This window comes from Cryptotermes secundus, unplaced genomic scaffold, assembly GCF_002891405.2.
Source record: "Cryptotermes secundus unplaced genomic scaffold, Csec_1.0 scaffold928, whole genome shotgun sequence".
NCBI lineage: Eukaryota > Metazoa > Arthropoda > Insecta > Blattodea > Kalotermitidae > Cryptotermes > Cryptotermes secundus.
In genome coordinates, this window is record NW_019738362.1 from 1,169,207 (window position 1) to 1,197,058 (window position 27,852).

Below are 27,852 nucleotides of genomic sequence, written 5' to 3' on the forward strand. Positions count from 1 at the left end.
ACCTTTACCTTTTACATGTTTCAGCCTAACTGACCATCATCAGGCGTATAATTTGCGGAGTTTTTCTGTGTATGGCTGTTCTGAGTGTTTCTGTAGAAGCCAAAAGGATAAAGCAACGAACCAACAAAAGCATCCACCAGACACGCGCATAGCAACGACAAGATAACCTTATATAAGCCAGAATATTAAGAGGCATTTGCTGGTTCCTTCAGTGCAACATCGTATGCACCTGATGATGGCCAGTTAGACCGAAACATGCAGCGAAGACTTGTGAACAGTAATATATCAACAGAGCTGCACAAACGCGGCAAGGAGTCGGATGACACAGTGCAACAGGATGCTGCAATATTATATTGTTCATACTTTCACCTGATGACAGAACCAGGGCTAGCTTCCGAAACGTTTACTTTTTGAGGCGCATTCGCAATCCTACAGAGCGCCTATTATTAAGTTTCCCTAGTCCTTCTGCCAGTTCGCGTGAAACAATTGGAGAACACTGGACGGATTTTTGTGAAACTTGGTACTGCAGAACTTCACGAAAAATTCTCGAAGCATTTCAACTTTAATCATATCCGATGTGTTTAACGACTACTTTACATGAAAATATTCTCACTTTAACGCGCGTGTCTCGCAGAACGCATATCGGAGAGAGAAATCTTTCGAAGGAAGTTGTAATTAAGAATCAGACGCACATGTTTTCAGTACACGTTGTTTGTACCCCTTGCAGTTTTGAAGGAAATTAAATAAAAGGGTTGTCGTGAATATATTTCCGAATATACATTTAATGTATTAATATTTTAATGTAGTGTTCCATTAGAACGTGACTTTGAAGCAACACAGTTTTGTTTAGTGTAGGCCTCTATAGTACCAGTGAACTTAGCTTGTCTGTGCGTTTAGTGGACCTGCTGTTTATTTTCTAATTCTCACTAGTCCCAGTAGTGAACAGTTGCATCTGAGGTTAATGTCTGTTCGTTACAGGGGACGGATTCATCACAATCTCAATTCCCTGTATAACCCCGTTAAATATACTCTACGCACTTTCTTCGCAGTCTTCCTTAATACAAGATGATTCGATGAAAACTTGGTTTTCCCATGCTAGTCACTATTTTATCATTGCTTCATATTTATCTGTTACTGTCACCTGAGACTGAAGTAGCCTTGACGAAGCAGCACTTAATCACATCGGCGGTCTTTAGACCTGTAAAGCGCAGCGGTTAGTATATGTACCACCTGCTGTGACGTTAAAGCAATTCTGCCCACACAGTGTATCTGTATGTTCCGTATGGTTCTCACAGTAAACAGCGACTGTTTCCCTAAACAGCATTAACCGGTTGGGCTCTGTAGTGGAGACATAATGTGTTTCCTGTGAGGTACGAACTGAATTGCTATATATTCTGCCCACACAGTGTATCTGTATGTTCCGTATGGTTCTCACAGTAAACAGCGACTGTTTCCCTAAACAGCATTAACCGTTTCTGTAACGGAGAGACTTTGTTTTCTGTGAGGTATGAACTGAATGTTCAGATATTATTAAGATGAATTTTGTGCCTCAAATGGTGAAGTTGGAACCTTCACCTCTCACCCACCGCTTGTCGTAGCGCAGGGTAAGCAAGTAAGTAAGTCGGAGAATTGCTCGGACGGTCGTGGCACCAACTTCAGGTTACATGTCCCGGGGAGGACTGCCCAAATTTTCAGTTCTTAATATTTTATTGAGCCCTTTCGGAAGTTTATAACCCAAGTTTCATACTTGTCTTTACGCAAAAGTTACTCAGTTTCGTGGTTCATTAACTCGAAAAATGAAGTCATAGGAGAAGGAAAGTAAAAGCAGTATTTTTATGCAAACAAATATAGTTACAGGGGTTTCACGCTCGGCTACCCTCTGCCTCTCAAGCGAACTGCTCCAGGTGTTGAAACACGGGACATGCTCCACTTGCGTTTCATTAAGTATATCATAGTTTCGTAAGAAACGTTTCTTCTCAAGTAGGTGAAATGTAATGTAATCGACCTTAACACCCACGAAGTCTCAGAGGGACAGCGGGAATTGTCTTCAGTCTTGCTTCAGTGCTGGCTCAAACATTAGTCGCTTCCCCTGTTCTGTTTTGCCAGTTATAAGATGCGGATATTGCTATTCAGTTACGTGTGCCAAGTCTCCATGTATCGCAGCCATCCAGTGTTTTTGAACCCGTTAAAGCGTAGGGAGAGATAACTCTAGACCTCTAAATGGTGAGGTAAAGCTGTCCCTGTAACATGCTGTGGAGGCCTACAGGATTGTGAGACGTCGAGGCTACCATATTTTCTAGATAGTCGGCTCACAGATGGCGGTGAGGTTGTCATCCTTAAGCTCCTGCGGCCCTTTAACCCGAGGAAGATTCCTGGTACTCATTTATGTTAGAGGCTGAGTCGACCTCAGGGCCATATTGCGGTCGGAAGGATTAAGTCAATTAAAAAATCCAATGACCTCATCGGGAATCGAACCCGCGACGGAGACACTATATTACGGAAATGGAGAAAGAGCGTCGTTTAAATTCCGAAGGATCCAGTGCATAGGCAACACCAAGAGCTGATCCCTACACTGGACCAAATTGTGAGCCCAGATCATGCCGTGACAACTGCCGCGACAGTGTCAAGTCAGAAATTCGTCTGAGTAATATATCAGATTCAGTTCGTACCTCACAGGGAACTCTGCGCCTCCAGTAGAACGACGAACCGTTTGATGCTGTTCAAGGAACTAATCAGAAGAAACTTACGAAACGTGCAAACAAAGAAGGTGGTACATATAATTACCATTATGAGTCAGAGGTTTAAATGCATAAAGCCACTTTCCAATTAGGTTTTGTTCTGCGTTCGGGTCACGAGACATTAACATAGGGATTTTCCCGTACTGTAGTTTCTGATTTATGACTGCGTGTAGTCTGGTAGGTTGTTGACACAGTTTAGAAGGAACATGGGGCGTACTGAGTCCATGTTGTACGTCTATGATATGGCCCTGCAGTCCACTTAAATCTTCATTACGTTTCTAATGTTAAGTGAAATTTTCTGTTTGTGTTCTGTAGTTGAAGAATAAGGTAATGCTTGCTACCATTCAGTCCAGAACCTTTTGTCTTCTCGTCTCTTGTCGAAAAATATAAAAATTACAATATACAAAACTATAATTTTGCCTGTGGTTCTGTATGGGTGTGAAACTTGGTCTCTGACAGTAAGGGAGGAACATAGACTGAGGGTGTTTGAGAACAGAGTGTTGAAGAGGATATTTGGACCGAAGAGGGATGAAGTGACAGGAGGTTGGAGAAAACTGCATAATGAGGAGCTTCATAACATGTGCTCTTCGCGAAGTATAATTAGAATGATCAAATCAAGGAGGAGGAAGTGGGCAGTTCATGTAGCACGAATGGGGGAGACGAGGATTGCGTATAGGATATTGGTGGGAAAGCCAGAAGGAAAGAGACCACAGGGAAGACGAAGGCGTAGGTGGGTGGACAATATTAGAATGGATCTTAGATAGATAGAATGGGATGGTATGGATTGGATAGATCTGCCTCAGAATAGGGACCAGTGGAGGGCTCTTGTGAACATGGTAATGAATCTTCAGGTTCCATAAAATGCTGGGAAATTCTTGAGTAGCTGCAGAATTGGCGGCTCCTCGAGAAGGGCTCAGCTCCATGAGTAAGTAAGTTCAAGAATAAGGACAGGTGCTTAGTTAAGCTCCATGTTAGCGGCCTCCGTAGTCTAGAGGTAACGTTCCCACCTTATGACTCGTAGTACGCGGGTTCAAATACCCGGCGGAGGTCGTCGAATTTTTAAAGGGCGGAAAAATTCAGGGAACAAGTCCTCCGGGAGGGACTTTAAGCCGTGGGTCCCGTGTCGTAGCTTTACGGCACGTAAAAGAACTTCATATCTCCAAAGGAGGTCAATGAGCCAAATTAACGGACGTTTCCCGCCCAACAGCAGTCTCTAATACCTCTGGTAGATGGGGGAAGCATTATAGATACCTCTCAGCTAGTAGAGCCGGTCTCGCTGGCTGGGCGGGACTGATGGTAAGCACCAGTACCGGTAGGATATAGAGACTGGTAAAAATCATAGAGGGAAGCACAATGGACCAATACAGGTCTCAGTGCATGGGGAAACCCACCCTCTCCAATTACTAACTAACTAAGCTCCATGTTATGACGTATGGGGGAGTGGAGCATATCTCCATGAAGTTCCGTAACGTTGACACTAGACGGACACCCTGACCCGCTTTATCTCCGTGGGAAGACCCTTGATAGGTGGATCACGTATCCGGCGTGGACGCTCTGCAGAAGAGAAGAATCTCCTGCACCCCTGTTCCTTGCCCGGTCACCCCGTAGCCTAGTCTCTATACTGACAGAACTGTCTTGGCTCCAGCTGTTACAGGCGTTAGTGCTAGTGTATATTGAGGCTAAGGGGGTAGTTATAGCGTTCCATCCCAACATAGAGTGAACGTATTTCGGACCCTTCATTCACCTGTGTTCACTGCGGAAAAGTTAACGTCGATTTTCTTTTCTCCCCACTTCATGCCCTGCAATTCCTTTCCTTTGAAGTCGAAATTACAGTGACTTCGTCTGCTTTAGCGTCACGATGGCCGAGTTCCTCGGGATTGAATGAGTTAAAAAGAGACTGAGCAATTAAAATGAGCAGAGGTGGTTCTAGCGTTTAATTGTTACTTTGATTAAAACTCACGTCTTAACATTTGAGGCTAATTAAAGCGTCTGTTTTGTTCGCCCTCCGATATACAGTAACTGGCGTAGTGACGTCATTGCTGACGAAATGAAACGTCTTGCACATGAAGAGCTTGCATTGAATTTCATATAAACACACACACAGATAATACCCCTTGAAGCCTGAAACCTGAAGAAGGAAGAGAACAGAGAGGGAAAGAAAAGAAAGTGGAAGGAGGTAATGAGGAACAGTAACATATCCGGCTTTAGAAAGTCCCGTTCCCAGTAACTGCCCTCTCGTCCTTCTCGTAAAGATACTCGTAGCTTATTTGGGAACGTCGAGCGTATGAAAGTGAACAAGGTCAAGCATTGGAAAGTGGACTTAATAGATTGTGAGCTGAAGAAAGAACCTGGGCAGGGTCTTTATCGTGTTTGATTGGAATTGTGATGTTAATGTTGGAAGGGCTGTATTGCGCCTAAATAACGTTCGTACCTCACAGAAAACACAACGTCCCCATTACAAAGACCAACCGGTTAATACTGTTTAGAGAAATACCTGTAGTTGGTGTGTACCCTGACAATCGTACGAAACCTATAAATACACTGTGTGGGCAGAATGCATAGTTTTCCATTTTAAAACAAATAGTAGATAGGTTACCCCTGAACTGTAGACCATCTGAAACAGGTACAACAGGCGTAGCCCATCGGCTGGGTAATGTACGTTACAGTTTCAGTGGCGTCTGTACAGATGACCTCCTGAATTTTAACCCTTTAAAGCACAGTGGTAACTATGTGTACCGACTCATTTAATATTGGGAAACGTTCTGTCCACACAGTGTATCTGTGTGTTCCGTATGGTTCTCACAATAAACAGCGACTGTTTCCCTAAACAGCATTAACCGGTTGAGCTCTGTAGCGGAGACGTAATGTGTTTCCTGTGAGGTGCGGACTGAATTGCTATATATTCTGCCCACGCAGTGTACCTGTGTGTTCCGTATGGTTCTCACAATAAACAGCGACTGCTTCCCTAAACAGCATTAACCGGTTGGGCTTTGTAGCGGAGACGCAGTTCGAAGATTGCTAGCTTCTAGAATATGACGCCGTGAAGTCTGATTGGTGTTTACCAACTTTCCGGAGGTGTGTGAAGTTCATTGCATTTGTTCACAGCTTACTCTTCTACCCTGAAAGCGGACGAACTGCGCTATTCAAAAATCCGGGCTACAGTCTTCATATTTACAGACGTGAGAATCTCACTAGACGCAGAGTATTGTCACGTGACTGAATGACTGTAGACGGGGTCTGTATTGGTGATTGCATGAATTGGAAACTTCAACACACGACTGGTGTTACACTTCGCAAATCACTAGTTCTTAGTCACAGTCTTCACTATGCTGTTTTGTAGCGGTTTCCAACAGTGGACGTTCCCCTGCTCCTCGCAGGCTGGCGGCCATATCACTCACAGCTTCCTGGTCTTCTACTTCCCTCTCAGGACTCTCTCGTAATGGCAGGTGCTGCCAATACGAGAGAGTTCTTGTTTCACGACACACGGATCGCAGAGAAAAATATCTTCCTAAGTTACTTCATTGTTGCGTTTACGTAGCCGTTACTTATGAGTGGTCGCGTGTCTGGCTGGCGCCACAGTTGTTGGTTTGAGCAAGAAAGGTTCATGTTCTCAGGGCGTCGGACAGTGGGGTATACGAGACGCCGCCTGCGCCCAAGTCCCTGGACTCCAGCTTCCTGTCGGACGACATGTCGCTATTCCATCACCACCAGCAGCAGCACCGGGATCCGGACCAGATGAGTGTCTCCTCCACGGCGTCTAGCACCGGCGGGCCGTCACCCCGGGACCGTCGCTGTGAGGGAGTGAGCACCAACATCTACATGCCCATGGCTCCTGGACATTCACATGGCCACAGCCCAGGCTCCAACAGCAAGGTTTCGGTGAGTGCAGGTCGTGTAGCACGCGTGGCAGGTTCAGCTGGCTCACGATATGGTCCAGTAGCGAACTGTTGTGAATGGCAGGGAACTTCATGACTAGCTGAGCAAGTATCGGCTTCACAAGCGCTCTATTTTTTGAGGTTAGTGTGTGAGCTGGATTTAACTGGCTCTTGTGAACACAATAATGAGCATTCGGGTTCTACATGTGGCACATTTTAGATGAATGATGAACTAGAAAGGATTTGGAAGGAAACGGTCATGGTCTAATGAAGGAATTGTCCCGATATTTGTAATTAATATGGCATTCGTTCTTGCAGCCGACGCCCCCGAAGAAGCCGCCGCGACGGAACCTGTCCGTCTCCCCCACCCACCTGCAGCCGTCTATGACAATGTCTGCCGACAGTGGTGCCATCTGTGGCGGCGGCGGTGCTTACGAGTACCTGTTCCTGGCCCGTAGCGGCGTCCGTAGCCATGGCGATCTAGAAGACGTGCAGTGCCTGGGTACACAGACCTTAGGTGGCGGGCGTCGCGACGCTCTGCTACGGCACCAGGGCCGTAGTGTCGATCAGTATGTAGATATGAAATTACGTCACAGTATTCGTGTTGATCAGCAGCCAGCTGAAGCCTTTCATACGTTTAGGGGACGTAGTGAGGACATTGACGATAATCTAGGTAGGAAATCTCTAGTCAGAGATCAGCCAGTGGCCATTACATCTATGTACGAAAATTTCCCGATTAAAACCCAGAACCCTAGGAGGAAACTGAGGAGACATCCACACAGCAATGACAGGGCTTATGAAAACTTCGAGCCAACACAGCATCGAGGGGTGCCGTCAGAGGGCGGAAATCCGGTCTCTCCAGTAGCTCCTGTTGTAGTCGAAACGTCGGGAAGTGTTGCGGAAGAAGATAACCCAACGTTCGTGTCAAGCGCGTACATAACGCTTAAGTCTTCCCAGGAATCGCTACTGGACGAGCCGAGCGGTGGTAAGGCGCACCCCACCACGCCGACCGACTGCGAGCAGAAGCGGGATGTCACGAGTGTCCAGATATTGCCGCTGAGCCCGACCCACTACCAACAGCCGCCGACACCGGACCATCCCCCTCCGTCAGCTCTTCAGGCTGAGAAGAGCATACACGAACGCATCCGACCTCTTAGTCAGGTAAGTTGCCCCTGCCGTCACGTGATTTACACTGCGGTCTTCTGGGTTGTGAGACCGTGTAGTCTGGTAAGTGGATAGAAACATTTCAGAGGAAACTGCCCCCTCCATCTTCAGGACACCTGTCAGCGTTTCGAAGCAACTTACTGTCTCCATCTTCAGGACATCTTCCGGAGTTTCAGAGCAACCTACTGTCTAAATTTTCAGAGTATCTGCAAACGTTTTGCAGGAACTTTCCGTCTCCATCTTCAGGACACCTACCCTGAAGATAGAGGCAGCAAGTCCTTCCGAAATGCTGGCAACCACGTATAAGACTTAATGGTTTCATAACCAAGAGGGCTTGTCACCTTTGATTCATCGTGGAAGCTTACAAATAATTCGTTAGTTTGACCTATGATTTCACCCACTGGGAAGGGGTTTGGGAACAGGGTGCTGAGGGGAACGTTAGGAATTGAGAGAAAAAATAACAGGAAGTTGGAGAAAATTTCATATGGAGGAGCTTCATAATTTATACTCTTCATCAGATATTGTTAGGATGATCAAATGAAGGAGAATGAGATGGTTGAGACATGTAGCACTCGTGGGTAAATGAGAAATGGCTGCAGAATTTTAGGTTGAACTCCCGAGGAAGAGACCACACACAGATGGGGGTGATAACGTAAAGTGTATCTGTAGGAAATATACGTGAGGATGTGTGACTTAGAATGGAGTCTGATATGTGGCTGTTGTGAACACGGTAATGAACATCCTGATGGCTCGGGGGGCGGGTAATTTCTTGGACAGCTGAGCGACTATTAGCTGCCCAGGAAAGATTCAACACCACAGAGTTAGATACATCGGTATGCCATGACAGTGGTGTTGTGTATCTGGTGCCGGGCGTCACTTATCCAGGGCGGAAGTGACGCATCGTTTTCAGTACATTCGGTTCAGCTGACAGCTCCTTGTTTCAGTTGTTGCCGATGAAACAGAACACGAAGTGACTCTTGATGGAAGCATTGTGTTAGAATGCCTTCCTTCACTTGTCGGTTTGTCTTATTGCTCTCTCATACCAGCGGTCTCTTGGGCTCTGACCCTTGTATATGTTTTTGGAGAAAAAATTTAAAATTGAAGATAACTTGTTAAAATTAATTTATATTTGGCACCAGCCATGTTTGTTTGTGGAGACACACAACTCAAGAGCCCTCCTTAAAAACAATCTTAAATGCTTTGTAAATAAATTCCTCCCCCTCCCCCCCCCCCATGGGGCTCCCATGATTGGTTCCCAAATTCTATTAATCTGAGGAACCCTTGATTCGAACAAACCCAGCAGTTTAGGGTAGCGGTAATCTTGACCAGACCACCGTCCACCTTCACTGAGGTTTTCCATCGATATCCTCAGTCCGGCAAGAGAAATACTGGGATAGTAGCCCCGTACCACGTGACTCCGTACAGCCGAGATGCCGATGCTATCGGGAAGATGAGTTCACGTGAATAACCGCAACCTTTAAACATGGCAGAATGCGATTTATATGATTTATCAGTGTAAAAATGTAATTACTAATGAGCCTTATGCCGATCACAGTGGCCGCCCGCTCGAAAACTGGGGTCGTGGCTTCGAATCCCACTCGAGGCATAGATATGTGTGTGTATGTGCGTTTATTCTGTGTTTATGCTGTCCTGTGTGTAGTTAGCAGCCTTGCGATGGGCTGATCCCCAGCCCAGGGAGTCCTACATACTGTGTATAGGGTTAAAAAAAGTAACGCTATCCTAACCATAGGGTTGTAAGACGTTGAGGGTCCCACATTATCTAGACAATCGGCTCAAAGATGGCGGTAAGGTTGTCAGCCTTACGCGCCGGCCGCGCTTTACTCCCCAGGAAAATTATTTAATTAATTCCTGGTACTCATTTTTGTTAGAGGCTGAGTCGACCCCAGGGCCATAGTGTGGCTGGAAGGAATAGGTCAATTGAAAAAGTGTGTAGGGTTACCAAACTGAAAAAGCGGCCATGGCCTAACTGTGTGGCCACAATGTCGTTCGGAGGAAACTGTCTTCAGGGATGTGGGCGCCGTGTGGTCTGGTAGACGTTTGCTGACGTTTCAGATGAACGTGCGGCCTGCATATTAACGATTATGGGACTCATACCCTGATGATGCAAACTACATGTTCCTCCGAAACGTCGGTACACATATCAGTAGACAGTGCGTTACATCCTTGAAAGTATTTCCACCATTACCGCTCCCAGGACGTCAGTTATTGAATGTTAAAACTTATGGTAAATATAGGAACCACCGTCCTTTGAATGGTTAATTAAGCACAGGGACAAGTTTACCTTTTTGCCAGTTGGTGCCGTCTGTCTCACCTGATGCTATGACGTCATGTAGACCTATTTTCCGTCTTGTTACATTGCTCCCTGGAGTGTTACGTCATGCGAGAAATGCGGTTTACTGCATTTCTACCGCTGGAGCTGTAATGGCTTGATTGCCATACCTGGAACTTCATTGGTCCTTACTGTGTAGCAGCTTTCGGACCAACATGGGTGATATTCGCATGACTTGGTGTTCACAATGCGCAAACATGTGTACCGGATTCGCTCAGGTAAATGCACATGGATGTGAGCTTTGAAAGATGAGCTGTAGCGTAGGGAATATTGCGGCTTGTGGGCTCTTCAAAGGGGAAATAGGACACTCTGTACAAGACGACGCACTTTAACCTTTTAAAGTATGGTGGTAACTATACGTACCACTTGCTGTAACACACTAACACTCTCCATTCTGCCCACTCAGTTTGTTTTTATGTTCCCTGTAATAAAATGCGATTGTTTTGCGAAGCAGCGTTGACCTGTTGGGCGTTGTCAGGAAGACGGACTGTTTCCTGCGAGGAAGGAACCGAATTTGTGTGTTTTGTTTAGAAAGTGTGGGATGTATAATGCTTCAGTTTGATGTGAAACAGTTATATAAATCATTATTCCTTCATTCTTCATAATCTCGGATGAATTAATTAGGGCGAGTAATTTGTTTTCATGTTAGACCAACGTTAAGTTAGGCCTTTGATCTTGTAAAGTTTGATTTTAACATCAGGTGGGACTTTGAGCAGTAAACTGCCAAAGGTCTGGTTATACCGCCCTTAGAATCTTGTGTACGTAGTCTGTATATTATGTGGTCTAGTGTTTTACATTACCGTAAGTCGCTTTGTACACTGGACTTAATAATTTACCTGCCTCGTACTTTATGTGGAAGGGCGTTCTCAGTGTTTCATGTTCATGTTCTTTAAAGCAAGTTTGTTCTTTGAGTCGTGAACATGTAAGAGTTACTTTGTTTCCGAGGCATGTAACCTGAAGGTTCAATTTGAAACAGTTTCTAGGAGAGACTTGGAAACTCGCTTTCAGAGTAGAGAGGCGCGTATCATGTGCGGTTGGTTTCGAACGAACGGTTGTGAAGCCCAGGCTGGAGCAGTTCTGGAGGGCATCTCTGTTGCATATGTCATTAAGGCAGCATTCCTCTTGAATTAACCTTTTAGATCACAGTGGTGTCTATATGTACCACCTGCTGTAACATTCAGAAGCTCTAAATTTTGTCCACACAGCCAGTGTACGTGTGCCTTTCGTATGGTTCCCAGAATAGGCAGCCATGATTTCCCCAAACAGGATTAACCGGTTGGTCGTTGTTACGGAGATATAATGTGTTTCCTGTGAGGTACGGACTCTGTATATATACAAATGGAAGATGATCTTCAGACGTACAAATATAAGAGGCTTAAACTTGGCGGTGGTAAAGCTTACCAGTAGTGTCACTCCCCAGTAGAGGGAGAGTGACCAGTAGTGGTCAGGCACCTCTCTCGTCGAAGAGGAGGCCCCATTTCAAAACACGTAAGAGTCTGGAAAAAAAAATGTTGGGGACTCGAAAGCAAGAACGCCTATGCTGGCGAGGGCCAACAGAAATTTGATGGACTGGACTAGATTTAAATGGGTTGAGTATGCAAGTGCCTCACATTTGGATACAAACATTTTGTTATGTTCAAGACTTGGCAGCAGTGGACGGGCGTCTGTATTAAGATCATTGACATAAATCTGTCGGCTTCGTGAAGCTGATCTCTCACATTATGAGAAGACTTCAGCTAAGGGTGTTCGTAATCGGGTGCTGAGGGGAAAACGTTCTCAGGGGGATGAAGTGATAGGAGGCTGGAGATATCTGCAGCTTCACGACATGTTATTAGGGAATCAGTTTTAACTGCGCAAATATGATATTGCACGTGTAGGGGCCCTTAAGGAATATGAGCTGGGGGCGGGGAGAGACGCGAGAAGTTCACACGCAAGTTTTGGCTGCAATTCCTGAAGAAAGGAGCGGAGGGTAGGCAGAGATACCCGGATGGTTGAAGACAGGTCTTGAGGAAGTGGTGTGTGAGTGTGGGGACGCTGTTCCGCTAGCAGTGACGAGCTCTTGTGAATACGGCGATGAGCCTTCGGGTCCTTGAGAAACCATGAATTTCTTGATTATCTGAGTGCTTGAGGGGAAAGGTGGAATTTTGGAAGAAAGAAGTCTAAATTAAACGGCGAAAAGAGGCTATACTAAGTGATAATTCCAAAATGTACAGTTAGTTTTAAATATGGTACTATTTTAACACAGACCAAGAAATCTAGGGCGATCCGTAAAAATCTTAAACGGCCAAGACGTAGCTTGGCAAGCAAATTTGTTGAATGTCCCCTCTTTGGAAACAAGTCTTGGTGGTTCTCATGTCTGAGCGATCATCAGCTTCTCAGGAAGGACTCTGCTCTGTTGCTCCTCCCTGAATGCAGACCTCATTCGTATCCGAACTCGCTGCGACCCCTGTATTTCCGTCTTGTTGCGCAAGGAGGAGTGAAACGATACTCATGTAGTGTGGATGTAGGAAGATCCAATTATTACGCACTTGACGGCAAAATGCGACAAGGTAAAGGCAGACGCCTTGATGCCAGATTCCGTTCATTATGAGAGCAATGCGTACAGAGTTCAGTTGCCGGAAAGCCAACCCAGGCGGAGAAGACGGCGTCGCGACGTGTCAACACAGATAACACGAGACATCCACACTGTCGCTGGAACTCCCCACTCCTTCTGAAGATGGCGTACGTAAAAGAGGTCCTTAGAAGAAAAATGATACAACTTCCCTTAATCTTTTAAAACTCAGTGGTTAACGATATCTACCACCGGTTTTACCATTAAAAGGCCCTGAATTCTGCCCACACAGTGTATCTATGTGTTCTGTATGGTTCTCACAATAAACAGCGACTGTTTCCCTAAACAGCATTAACCGGTTGGGCTCTGTAGCGGAGACGTAATGTGTTTCCTGTGAGGTACGGACTGAATTGCTATATATTCTGCCCACACAGTGTAACTGTGACTTTAAGAGAGTAATATGTGGATCACCCTGTATATGAACTTGTCACTTCCCTGTTTCCTAGCAGAAGGAAAGCTGCACAGAATCACGATATGCCTTCAGGGCCATCCATCCCATCTGTAACTGTGTGTTCCGTATGGTTCTCACAATAAACAGCGGCTGTTTCCCTAAACAGCATTAACCGGTTGGGCTTTGTAGCGGAGACGTAATGTTTCCTGTGAGGTACGGACTGAATTTGTATATACCAATCAGATGAGTGATGTTCTTTCTCGCCCCCGCAATATAGTGTTTCTGTCTTCTCCCACGACTTCACTTTCACCAATTTTTCTGCCATACTTTCAACGTGTCCCCGGCAGCAGAGAAGTAAGTTGAATGTCGATTTGGTGTTTGAAGCAACTGTCTTAGAAAGCGCGTATGAAATTGTGACTCTGCCCTTTGTTTGTCATTTGCTAATCACGAATTATTGTATGGTAGGCAGTGCCCCAACAGGGTGCATGCTTGCTGCTTTTCAGTTCAGACTATTTTGTTTTCTTTTCTTGTCTTTTATTTGGGTGAAAGGGGGGAGGAAGTAACATAGGGGCAGAGCCTGATGACTTCTACTCTTCACCAGATAAGTTATTGTGGGGATGGTGGACTCAAGCACGACGACATGGGGTTATGTAGCTCTTTGTGCTTCATGAATATATGAGTGGGTAAGTTTAGACGGAATGGTTAAATATAACTGGGCCATAAGGTAGACCGGATTCATATGGCTCACGGATACGAGCCCGTGGAATGGTTTTGTGAGCACGGTGATGAGCTCTCGGGTTCCATAGAACTCGGGAAATTTCTTGGCCAGCTGAAGTCAGACCGTAGGCTTCTGAAAAGGGCGGTGAACGTCACCATTGAGGGCTGAATGTTACAATCCAGTGACTGCCTTGTCTTGAGTGCTACGCGTGTCACTAAGTGTGTGTGGAGATGGACCGCTTTTGCACTGGATGTGTGTCGTCACAGTTCACTCAGCACCGACGGCAAGTCGAGTTTCTCATCCTGACATCATACCTCGTGCAAGTTAATCTCCTGCTTGCGGTACATGCACCCTTTCAGGAAGAGTGGTACGGGGTGTGTTTAAGGAGAGGTTGCGGGCTTAGTCTTTGCGATCCGCTGAATCTCGGACCACAAGGATTCGATTCCCGACAAAAGAGGGACTGGTAACTTCGTCGCCACATCAAATAGGCTGTGGGGACCAGCGCAGTGTGTACCGGCGACTGTTTCCTCCGGGTAAAGCGGACGGAGAGTGAAGCTGATCAGTGAGCTACATCTAGTGCCGAGAATATGAAATAGTAGAGATTTTCCTACATTTCACCCATACATCTACATAGTGTGACGCTTATACGCGGAGTGAACTTCCCCCGTTACCTTACCCTTTACCAAGGAGCAAAATTTTCTTTTGGTTTCTAATTATTTACCCTATCACTTTTCCCGTTTTTAGTCTTGGTGTTTCTATTATAGATCTATGTAAACATGCTGTACTCACAGGGAAGAGCAAATGAGAGCGGGGGTAGTGAGAGGGAGAAAGATTACATTTAAGATGGGGGGGGGCAGAAATATTTTCCGACCCTTTCCCACGCAGTGCCCACTCGTCTTTCTGGTAGAAATACGTGTATGTTTTGAGATAGGGTAACTCTGTAGGAAGCGAAGAAAGGTAAAGTGTTAGGATGTGTACTTTCCTGCCACCAGAGGAAAGAAGTTGAGCCAGGCATGGTCAGAAGTAATTTTGATAGTAACGTTGGAAGGAACGCCTCGGAGTGAATTGTTGATGTTAACATAAGAAGGCTGCATATGATATTGCGAAGTTCACCCGGCACTCTTACCAATGTGTACGGTAGCCACGGCTGTTAAAATGGTGTGCGAGTGTTGCGGCAGAGTTTTTGAGTGCGGTTCGAATCCCCATACTTTGTTGTTTTTGTTTTTCTTAGGTGGTCACTTAATGACGGTGTGACTATCAGTACTATATAGCATTCGATGATAGGATTTATGAATTGGAAAGGATTTGGAAGGAAGCGGTCGTGACCTACTCGAGGTACTCTCCCAGCATTTGCCTTGAACAATCGAGAAAAAGGACTGAAAACTCAGGATTGTCAGTGTCCAGCCGAGGCTCGAAATGAGCACCTCCCGAAACTAGTTCTCGGTATAGATTAAACATTTATTAGTATGAAAATGTATCTTGTAGTTAATTATTTGTCCTGCTGTTTTCCTGCCCTTCATTTTGTTGACCTTTTCCCCCGTGTCCCCATTACCTTGCTGCGCGTGTTTTTTAATATTCCAGTGATATTTAAATGTTAGGAGGTTATGACTCCATCATTATGAGGTTGACTTTTCCCTCGTCATTCATGATCCTTCAACTTTGGAATCAGGACAAAAAAAAAGTTTGGTTGCTTATTGTGCCCTACCTTCCACAGCTCCATATGTCGGTTGGCAATCTTGTCAGTCGACTGTTCAGTGTTGTGTATCGCTCGAGCGAATTGCGCGAATAGATTTCTATTTCAGTTGATATTATTTGTACTGAAAAGGCTAAATTAACTTGCTCAAGTGTTCTACTCCGTACTAAGTAATGGAAACTTCTGTAGATAAAACGAAGCTCTCAGTGTGTGCCTCAGTACCAGAAGGATACTCAAAAGAAAGGAAGAAATCCGATGCGGTTCACGGGAACGTGCTGTGCTGACGTTTTCAGTTTAATTTAAATATGCTGATGTATTAGTTATAGACTAGGAGTATTTTTAATGCTAGTGGAGTGGGACTAAGTCCCTTGTACTGCGGCCACTTCTGGCCTATTGTACCAGCCCCAGATGATAGGTGAGGATCATTGTGGAGCAATTGGTGGAATGAAGATTGGCAGGGGAAACCGAAGTAATCGGAGAAAACATGCCGCAGCGCCACTTTGTCCACCACAAATCCCACTTGACCAGACCCGGGATCGAACCCGGGCCGCCGCGGCGGGAAGCCAGCGACTAACCGCTTGAGCAATGGCGCGGCCTTAGACTAGGAATACAGTATATCTTATTACAAATCTTCTGCCATCTTGGAATATGTAATATCTAAATTTTAGGTAAGAGTAGCCAACATGACAGAAAGAACTCCCAAGAAAAATCATTGAATTCCACATCATTTTAACTGGGTTTGAAAGCAGGCTCTGCGCTTCTCGTACTAACAATCCAATCGTAACATCCGGTACCTCAATAGGCTCGTCTGAATATGCGTTTTTGATTAAAATGACGATCCCTAGGGAAGAGAGACAGTTGGGAGAACCGCCTGTGGGCTGATTAGTACTACATGTAACTTTCTCATGCAGCGCTCTGTCACCGCACTGTGTTATCATAATCTCACCCAGCACTGTACACAGACGTATGTTCGTGACGTAGCAACTAACATTAAATTGTGTGATATAAGCCACGTTCCCAGGTGACATGTCGTGGGGCTGCTCCGGGGATCGCCGTCGAAATTCGGGCGCAGTGTTGCCATCCCGAGCACTGTGCTCCGAGATGCTTACGTCTCTGCTTTGTCTCACGTCCCCTTCCTCCTCTCAACAGGAATACAAGCGACGCTCGAGAGACATCGAGACGGAAACAGAAGAGGACCTCCTCCTGTTCCCTTCGCTGGACGCCTCCAGTGGCAGTCTCTCCAGTAGCGTGTCTCTGTCTGACAAGAGCGTTTCCACAGATAACAACGTCGAGGAGTTCTTCGGCGACGCCCCCTTCGCAGGTCAGTTTGTGGGACGCCTTGCGTGTAGCATGTCTGGGAAGATTAGGGCGCTGCCTTACACAGCCACCGCCAGATGCAACTTTGATGCTACGGGATCGTAGTAGTTTATTCAGCCCGAAACTTTAAAGCAGAATGGTAACTATGTGCACCGCCTGTTTCAGCTCTGCATTCTGCCCACACAGTGTATCTGTGTGTTCCATATGGTTCTCAAAATAAACAGCCACTGTTTCCCTTACGGCATTAACCGGTTGGGCTTTATACCGGAGACGGAATGTGTTTCCTGTGAGGTACGAACTGAATTGTTATATATTATGTTCGTATATGCATGTACAGATGTATCTTGAAACGAACAAAAATTCGGTTATGACGCGAAACAAGTGTAACTATGCTGGAGATGACCAGCAGAAATACTGCTCTGCTGTTAGCGTTCAGAAGTTTGAGTGTACTTTGTCTTTTAGTTAATGGAGCTCCATGCAACGGATTTTGTAACGTAAAGTTCCTACAATTTGAAAATCTCTCGTAAGGACAGGCTTATCGTCAACTGTTTCTTGTACATTCTAAGACCATAGTTGAAACGTTGTGGAAGTATTGCTACGAAAGCCCATGTACTAGCTTGTAATGTTTACAAACTGATTTCTTCAATTATTTCAGCACGACAGTTCTTTGCACATCCTTGTACTCAGATGGTCACAGTCGTTGAATGAACTTAGCGAATCTTAGTATACGAAGCGTGCAAGTAGCATAGAAAATTTCAGTATACGAAGCGTGCAAGTAGCATAACAAATTTCAGTATACGAAGCGTGCAAGTAGCATAACAAATTTCAGTATACGAAGCGTGCAAGTAGCATAGCAAATTTCAGTATACGAACTTGCAAGTAGCATCTGACGGTGGTTGTGCCAGCGAGTACAGCAGTGCTAAGCCAATTGTATGGCCACTCCCTGGTACAGCAGTAATGTGTATTTTGTGGTGTACTGAGTGATCTCACGTAGCTGGGGTTACGTCTAATTACGACAAGAACTGAGAGCATATGCCCCAGAACGCTGTGCCCAAGATTCGCAGTTTATGAAGCTTGCTTGGGGCATGTTTCCCTGTTCGTGCCATTTACTGTTTGTCAGAATGTGTGTAATATATCTTGTACAAGTAGAGCATGTGGTGTAGAGTGGATTAATCCGGCTCAGGTTGGTGTTCAGTTTATGTTCGCCTGGGGAAAGGCAAATCTTAGAGCACGAAATGTACCAAATAATATTGTAATACGAGAAATATATTTGAAAAAATTACTCTTCTCCAAGTATTCTAGACCTGTCAGTAAAACTGGTTTCAGACTGTTTAAACGTAACCCTGCTTGTGAAATTTCTGCACACCCNCACGGAAAGAAATCTGGCGGCCCCCGTGGTCCAGTGGAGAGCTTTTGTGAACACGGTATTGAAATTTGTGGTTGCATAGAAGGAGGATAGTTTCTTGAATAGCTGAGCAACTGTCAGACGGTGAAGGTCTCCCTAATGTTTATCTCAAGCATAAACGCGTCCTGTGTCTTTGAACAAAATTTTGTTGATGTTTCCCAAAATTACTAATTCGAATTGTCACGAAGCCTGTCACGATAGCCGAGCGGTCTAAGGCGTGCACTGTCTTCGCTCACTCGGAAGCCGGGATCGCGGGTACGAATCCCACTCAGGGCATGGATGTTTGTGTGAGTTTTTCCTGTGTTTGTGTACAGGTAGAGGCCTCGCGACGAGCTGATCACCCGCCCAAGGAGTCCTACCGTATGTCTAAGATCTATAAAAACCGAAGTGAACGAAGAAGTTCATGGAGGTAGGCCTAGGCCCAAGCAGCCTCCGTAGTCTAGAGGTAACGTTCCCACCTCATGACTCGTGGTACGCGGGTTCAAACCCGGCGGAGGTCGTGGAATTTTTAAGGGCGGAAAAATTCAGGGAACAAGTCTTCCGGGAGGGACTTTAAGCCGTGGGTTCCGTGTCGTAGCTTTACGGCACGTAAAAGAACCTCATATCTCCAAAGGAGGTCACTGAGCTAAATTCAAGGACATTTCCCGCCCAACAGTAGTCTCTAACACCTCTGATAGATGGGGGAAGCATTATAGATACCGCCAAGCCAGTAGAGGCCGAACTCGCTGGCGCGGTCGGGAATGATGGTACGCACCAATATCCGTAGGGTATAGAGACTGGTAGAATATCATAGAGGGAAGCACAATGGACCAATACTGGTCTCAGTGCATGGGGAAACCCACCCTCTCCAATAACTAACTAACTAGGCCTAGGCCCACTGGGGCTGTAGTGCCAAGGAAAAAACATTGTCACGAAGCAGAACACCAACTTCCCTTGAATCATAATGAATATTATAATTGTTGATAATTACTACTTGCACTAATACGCGAACTGTGGGGGCTGATTCTTTAGATTTTAGGTTTTCACGAGACGAATATTAAGATTGCAGTCGTTTGAGATGTGAAGATTCTTTATTCTGTCCTCAGTTTGGAGGCAGAAGGTTACTCCGAAACGTTGCTATCTGTGTACGCAACCAAATCATGTCACCTCAGCTGACCGTAATCTTAACATCACACAAATATCTAGGACATGCTTGTATATTATAGCGTTATGTTGAAACGTTTCAGTGAAATGAGAAGCTAGACAGTTGGAAGGACTACACTGAACCCCGGACTTCTAGTGCCAGTTCCTAGTAGCTGCATGTTTGTATGCATGGTTTTGTTTCTAGCTTGGGATTGTTTGAATTCATTAATGTACAATAAAAATGTTATTTGTTTCTGTTATGATTTTATTTTGTTTCGTAACCTTAACATTATGCAACCCACCAATCAGTTTCCCTTATCCTAATTAAATATGTTATTGTGTTCTCAGAAACTGTCTTGTATTCAGGTAGGTACAGGCAGAAGTAACCGTTCTTCGCCCGGGACTGTAACGTAGAATGTTTCCTCAGTTTGCTGTTTTATTTTAATGAATATTTTGTTTCGTACCATCGCTGCCCATAGCTGTGTTTGCGCAGCTTCTTCTGTGTCAATTGCAACGCATTGGCCGCCATGTTGCCTGTTGATGGTGGCATAATGGCCTTAAATTGAGCACTAACACGACTTAAATTGAGAAGTGACTGCATCACGACATGGGGTAAAGATAAAGCTATCCCTGTAACATGCCGTGGAGGCCCATAAGGTTGTGAGACGTCGAAGCTCCCACATTTTCTAGACAGTTGACTCACAGATGGCAGTGAGGTTGTCAGCCTTACGCCCCAGCCGGCCGCCCTTTATCCCGAGGAACATTCCTGGTACTCGTTTCTGTTAGAGGCTGAGTCGACCCCAGGGCGATAGTGCTGCTCCCAGAATTTCCCGCAGTACAGACATTGTTTTTGCAATGTGATGATTTTGATGGCTTCACGATGAGAGGGATTTCAGAGCAAGAAATAACAGAAATGTTGAATAGTTTATGTTGCCGTGTTCTCATTTGCGGTCAGACATGCGTAATTTCGTAACTTGTAGGCCCATGCACTGTTGCCGACTACGCGATTTCATATTACGCGGATGTCCCTCATTGATAGCGCGCTTCAGAGTGAACTGGCTTATGTGATGTATTCGGATGGTGTCCTCTTCGAGAGTCTGCCGGGACTTCCGCTATCGTCACTGAGGTCTGCTGTGGTTCTCCTCCGTCCCTCCCGACAAGTGTCGAGATGGTGTTATAAATTTGGTAGCAGTAGCTCCCTTCCAGATCCTCATCCACCATTCGACGCCATAGTCAGCGTCGATACGCAGATTACGAGAACTGATTATTATGAAATACTGTTGTACGTCTGTCTGTCCTGTGACTGAGTCTGCTTGATGAACCCTAACACCTCCACCTATTTCAAATTTGCGCGTTTACTCGATATCCTGATTGTGAATTTCGATGGTTTTCCTCAGTCGCTATATCTATATTAAAGGATATTACCTTTAAATATGTTACGACCACTTCCATCCAAATCCTTACTTGCTCACCATGATAATTTTTCGAAGTGGTTTCTTTCTTTCGAGGTTTCAAAACAAAATGTTATTAATGTTCTCGAAGCATGCTACATGTCTCATCCATCTTATCCTCCTTGAGTTGTGTACCGTGATAATATTAGATTAAGAGCATAAATTATGACTCTCTTCACTGTGTACTTTTCTAAATCTCGGTGAACAACCTCTTTTTTATGTTGCTTGTTTAACGACGCTGTCAGTAGCTCAGGCTAATTGGATGATAGTGAATAATGAACTTGGCAAGAAGTGGTCGTGGCCTAATTTAAGGTAGTGCCCCTGCATTTATATGGTGGGACTGAGAGAAGTCGGTATGGCAGCTCGGTCGGTAACATCCTGTCTTGTCGCACCGGCAGTTGGCGATCACTATGCACGCGCACGTCTGTAAACTTCTTTCAGACTGCACGACGTCACATCTCAGAAGCTGGAAGAATGCGTGTTTTCAGACAAAAAATTGGTGTAGAAGGTTGTTGCTAATTGGATTCACTGTAGTTGCCTCGTGACGCTAAGCCGTGTACAGATCTGAATTTGAGTAAAGACGAGATCCCTGAGGGCGGCGCCTTAGGTTGCAATCTGCTTCATTTTTATGCATAGGTTATTGCGTCTATGCAAAATATTACTTTCCGATATAAATACGGGCGTGAATATGCATAAGGAGGAAATGAATAATGAATTAATGACAAAAAATGTTAAAGAGGAGTTACACCGCTATGGTTAGTATATGTGCCACCTGCATCAGTATTAAAAAAATCTGCATTCTGCCCACACAGTGTATCTGTATTTTCCGTATGATTCTCACAGTAAACAGCGACTGTTTCCCTAAACAGCATTAACCGGTTGGGCTCTGTAGCGGAGACGTAATGTGTTTCCTGTGAGGTACGGACTGAATTGCTATATATTCTGCCCACACATTGTATGTATGTTCCGTATGGTTCTCGCAGTAAACATCGACTGTTTCCTTAAACAGCATTAACCGGTTAGGTTTCGTAGCGGAGACGTAATGTGTTTCCTGTGAGGCATGAACTGCATGTTGAAAAGCTGTTTAGGTGATGTGAGAAATTTCACTCTAATATAACGTTCTCACTGTTAACATCAAAATTCCCTACTGATATAGCCCTTCCAACTTTATTATCAAAATTCCAATCGTACGCAGTAATGAACCCCGCTTCCCAACAAAACATTCCCTGAAGGACGGAGGGCACTGCCTGAGAATCTCAAAGCCGGGAATGTTTTTGTTTCTCCTTCATAAAATTCAGTGTCTGTATCTCATTTCTCTCGTGACGCCTGCGGCTGCAAAGGGTCAATAGTTCGAATGTAATTTGAAGTTTACATTTTGGTGGCCGTTCGCTTTGGTTTGACATTTCATTTCGCGGTAGAAGATCAGTCCGCCACTGTACACAAGACAACAACAAGGTCTTGAAGCAAACAGACCTCCCTCCCTCTCAGGCTTACATCATCACAAACGGCCGTGACGCTGGTACGTATGACAAAGAATGGAATTAGCAACTGGCAGAGTGTAGAGTGCTGTGTCTGTGCGCGTATGTGGAGTCTTGAGTTCCGCGTGTGAGCTGGGCTAGACGTCCATCTTCAGTGTTTCTAAATCTGTTCTTACGGTAGTGGTAAATGTAGGCACCGTGTCTCACACAGCCTGCAGCTTCAGAGTAGAGGAGTGTCCGTGATAGTGACACCTTTAAGATGGAGCCAGTAGGTTCCTCCGAAACGTAATCTTCATAGACACCACTATGAGAACCTCTGATCTCACGTGTACGTGAAAGTGGGTTTGTGGTAGCAGTGTGTCGGTCAGAGGTCGCCGAACGAACTCACTGACAGGTTTTTATGAACGTGATATTTCGGTTTATAAACGAAACTAGTTTGTGGTGACATGACCTCGCACAGTGGATGAGCTGTATGCCACTTATGCGTTAGAGCGCAGTTGTGCCCCAGATGGACGTCTCGTGTGTTCAACTGGAACTGGAGACATTCATCAAAAGTTTGTGGCTGATCTCATTTTTTCGGAGGGCTGTTGTCGGCACTGTAATGAACCCTCTGGTTCCATAAAAGGCGAGAAATGTCTTAAGTAGCTGGCCGACTAGTAGCTTCTCAATGAGTAGTCTTTCACCGAGTAGGTTGGCTGAAGCGGTGACTCTACCGATAGCTCTTTGGAGGTGCCCCGTTCGAATCTGGGCCCGACACTGACTCTTCCGGCTGGAGGTTTTCACGATTTTCCTCTGAACCTCCAGGAGAGTGCCAGTTAATACCTCAGATCAGGCCACGATTGCTTTTCCAGTTTTATTATTCACCAAATCAAACCATTTGACGTAATAAGATAATAGCCAGCATTAGTGACAACATCGTTAAACAAGTAAATAATTAAGGGCTCTGCACCGTGGTGTTACGTCAGTAAGCTCGTTAGCCTTTCAGTTGGTCATTTAGTCAGTCAGTCAGTCACTTAGTCACTTACCTCGTCACTCGCCAGACCAGAAACCCATGTTACTATTTTATGGCATTATCTCAGCATCTTCCTGCAAGAATAATGGAAACAGCAAGCCTCAGGGTCGAGGTTAGACCCTGTCCCTGAACAACTGCCAACCATACACAGCGTAGTGACGAGATATGGACTGATATCCTGACGCAGCCTCCTGTGTAATAGGTACCGCGGATAAAGTGGCCGAAGCGTGGAGTTGTACGTCCACTTTCCCACAAGCCCGCATAAAGCGTAGAGATTTGAGGTTCTTGTAGCGGAGGCAATGAATGTTGCTGTCTTCTCGAGATGTGACATCCTGTAGTTTGGTGGGTTTTTACCGACGCTGCCGCCCCCGTGTTCTGCCCTCAATGCGGAGGCTTCACATCTCTGATGACGGTAATATTCGTCGTTGTCGGGTATAGTCTCCTTTCTTGTTACTTGACAGATGCATCTACCCGTCATGTACTGTTATCAGCGTGATCCGTTGAGCGGTAACGGCCTGGTTTGAATTACGCGCGTCGTAGGGACGCCTGCGTCTCATGAAGCCAGGTTAATATTTAGAGTGGATTCTTGACAGATATGACGACGTTTAGTCTGGTAGAAGTTCACTGACATTCAGGGTCCAAGCGTAAGCCAAGCGAGTGAGAGACAAGGAGACAGCAGAAGGCTGCTTGTTGGTCGTTGCTTGCTTAGCGTATATTTAAACATGAAGATGGAGGTAGTAGGTTACTCCGAAACGTCAGTGAATTTTTACCGGATACACGGAGTCACATTGCACGAGATCGTCCTCATCACGCTGAATTTCTATAACAAAACCCAACCGGTTAATGCTTTTTAGGGAAATATTCGCCGTTTATTGTGAGAACCATACGGAACAAACATACAGATACACTGTGTGGGCAGAATATATAGCAATTCAGTACGTACCTCACAGGAAACACATTATGTCTCCGCTACAGAGTCCAACCGGTTAATGCTGTTTAGGGAAATATTCGCCGTTTATTGTGAGAACCATACGGAACAAACATACAGATACACTGTGTGGGCAGAATATATAGCAATTCAGTCCGTACCTCACAGGAAACAGTCGCTGTTTATTCTGAGAACCATACGGAACACACAGATACACTGTGTGGGCAGAATTTAGAGTTTTAGTGTGTTACAGCGTGTGGTACGTATAGTAACCGCTGGACTCTGAAGGGTTAAGCGTTCAACTGTTTGTATAGGCGTACAACGTGTGTTGCCGATGCTGATGGCACAGAATACGTGATGTTGCGAAGACATTTGAACAAGAGTGTGCATTTATTAACCTTGTCGCGTGTGGTGATGACAATACGTTGTCCACATCCGTCGTTACGGATGTCTTGTAGTTGGAAGCCCAGGGAAGAGGAACAGTCGGTTCAGCAGTTTCGTGTAGTTGTGGAATGCGCGTGTGTGTGCAGGACTGTGTAGATACGCCCCCAAGATTGTGTTACTGTTACATTTGCTATGACAAACGGTTCGTTGCATTGCTGACTCGAGTGCGCGTCTCATCCGTCTGCAGGTGGAAATGCCAGAAGGTATGCCAGTGCCAATTGTACTATCTAAACGCTGGTCAGTTCTGCATGTGAGTGTTCATAGAGAGAGTAGAAGAGTGGGTGACAATGGGAAAGCCGTGGGAGAATTCAGATGCGGGGAGAAGAGCACAATTTTAGTAGAAGTTTCCCAGGCTTCGGCCGCTCGTCCTTGTGAAAGTGCACACGTTAGAATGTTTAGAAGCAGTGGCTTGAGACACGGAATATTGATTTTCCGACTTACATTGAAATGCAAATTTGTAAAAAGAAGCATAAATTTAATCAAAATAACATTTGAAAACCCATTCCGTACCTCACAGGAAACACAATACGCCTCCATGACGTCAAACCGGTTACTGATGTTTAGGGAAACAGTCGCTGTTTATTGTGATAATCATATGGAACATATAAATACACTGTGTGGGCAGAATGCAGAGTTTTAGTATGTTAAAACAGGTGGTATATATACTTACCATTATGGTGTAAAAGGTTACGAGTTGTATGTTCGCAGTCGTTTAATTGCAATTTGCATGGTGCATGACGTAATCAGCACAGTTCAGGGCTATGATATCAATGATCGATAGTGTCATATCGATAGGTCAAGGCGTGTAGCCTATTTTCGTAAATTTTCTGCACGGATATCAAAGAGGAATGCACAGTATGGAAGCATGTCCCATGCAGCTGGCCCTGGCTGTACTGTACAGCCCAAAAACATGCATCCTCTGCGTGCTCTGGCCGAGGAGATGTTTCTGCATTCGAAATGGTCTGCAGCAACATCAATCGCGCTTGCGCAGCAGTTACAGGAAATCCCTTATCACATTTCCTGCCGACGTGTCCATTCTTTCTGTAGCTACCTGTGGCACCTCCGTCAGATCAGGTTGAGGAATGTGACGCCGTATTGTTTGGCACATAGATACCAATTTTGTCGAAGAACCGAATAAGTTGGCTGAGGTAGTAAATTTTCTGATTTATATTTGGTAGGTGAATCTCGCCCTGGACGCTGACTACTCAGGCTTAGGATTTTAGTGAATTTTATCAGCCCCTCCAGACAAACGTCTCTAATTAGGCCACGACCGCTTCCTTCTAAATCCTTTCCAATTCATTTATCACCCTAACATTGGACGTTTGAGAGACTGACAGCTCTTTTACATCATAAACAAATTAGAGTACCTACGAGCTCTATATTTTTTACCCTGAAGATGGATCCTTGAGATTCCTTCGAAATATTGGTAGTTATGAAACCAAGACATCGCATAATACCCTGGTAACGATAGCGACCAAGACGATTGGCATAGCGGTAGCGGTCTAGACTCGAATTTGGGCCGAGGCACCGGATATCCTGACTTGAAGTTCGTCGTTGCATTTGTCATGTCCCTGAGGGAAAATTCCGGGGTAAGGACCTCGATAAGGACATAATCGCTTCCATCCAAATTCTTTGAAATTCACGATTCATCCTGTCAGCCTACCATGCGATGCTATGTAGTGTAGTTAAACAGCGCGCAGAAATGGTACTGCCATGAGAACCTCATACACGGACCGTTACCTCAGCTGTGACGCCTGACGTGTAGTCCCGCACATACCGCAGTGCTGACGTGTCGAGTTTTTGACGGGTGCGAAACAAAATATTACAAAAATTCTCCTGTTAGCCTAGACTTGCCGTTCTATGTCTGTCCGCGTGTAACAGCCCAACCGCTGAATGAATTTTTATGAAGATTCGCTGATGTTTGTCGACAAACTTCAGTTCTGGTTAAAATCGAACAGCGACAGCGGGCACTTCACATGAAGACCCACACGCATAACTCGCAACACGCGTATCGGAGCGAGAAATGTAACACGCGTTTTCCGTACATCTTCTGTTTCGTGAGATAACCGTACATGAAAGAACGCACCAGAATTGTTCCGCCATGCTTAATATCTCCTGACTTGAAGAGTACCATCTTCTGAAATGTAACGCTGTGTAGTCCGTTGAAAGTCAACCGACGTTTCCGAGGAACATATCGCCTCCATCTTCAGGGTCGAATAATCCGAGCAAGGTACCAGCGTGAAAGCAGATGGCAAGCGCTTTGACAACCTCTGATCTCACATCTCCTGAGTTGTTTATGAGTGTTTCAGTTTCCCACATTCCAGTAGAAAGTGCCTTTATTTTGTTTCCATAGTACATTGACCTCATAACAGTGACGTCACATCCGCCATCGTGTTTGTGGCTGCTGCAGCGATTGTGAAGGATTGTGTTCACACAGCTGTAACTATTCTGGGATGTGACGTCGTGTAGATTGGTGGGAGTTCGTGGTCGTTTCGAAGGAACTCGAACAATAGGCCAAGACGTAGGCGGTAGCACCGTTCTCCTTTACGGCGGAGTAGAGTAATGGGTGCGAAACATGGTCGACTCCGGAGAAGTTTTGGAATGTCCCCATAGAAGTCAGCAGATGGGAACCCTGTAGCTGTTAAATTTATGTCGTTTATCTTTGTTTTGTTATCGTCACAAAACAGCCTTTCTCAAGGCCGCTGGTTCCTATTGGTCCGCAGATAATCGTGACTCCTGTTCCACTCATGCAGATAATTTCGCGTACAAGCGAGCAAGTCGGCGTAGCGGTAACTCTGTGCACGACATCCCCCATCCTGGGCGAATTTTTTCTTTCCGTTGATTTCCTCAGGACCTCCAGAGGTGCCAGGATGGTACCTTATTTGGATCACGACCGCTTATTTCGCAATTCCATTGCATCATTCATTCCATCGTTGCATTCGACACGTATAGTGTGGATAGTGTCACGGTTCAAACATGGTCGTGGGCCTCGTTTAGGGTTCAGATTCCTGAAGGCACTGCATTGACACCCTTTTGCCAGTTTACCAAACTGCATGGTGTCACATCCCAGACATATCGTCGGAGAGCTCAAACCCCACAGAGGAAAATATCAAGATACCGAACAAGTTTGTAAGCAGTTAGAGCACAGTGTTACC

General features: G+C 45.4%; 1 protein-coding gene across 2 annotated transcripts in view; it reads left to right on the top strand.

Moving 5' to 3' along the window:
• The window catches only part of LOC111870925 (ankyrin repeat and sterile alpha motif domain-containing protein 1B), an 84,448-nt gene that overhangs the window by 33,800 nt on the left and 22,796 nt on the right, over positions 1-27,852 (top strand). The window contains exons 8-10 of one of the 2 annotated variants that reach the window (XM_023863564.2): positions 6,353-6,617; positions 6,932-7,774; positions 16,690-16,861. In XM_023863564.2, coding sequence (XP_023719332.1) covers positions 6,353-6,617; positions 6,932-7,774; positions 16,690-16,861 — 1,280 coding nt within the window. The remainder of the gene's footprint in view (positions 1-6,352; positions 6,618-6,931; positions 7,775-16,689; positions 16,862-27,852) is intronic. The other variant, XM_023863565.2, reaches the window with a different exon arrangement.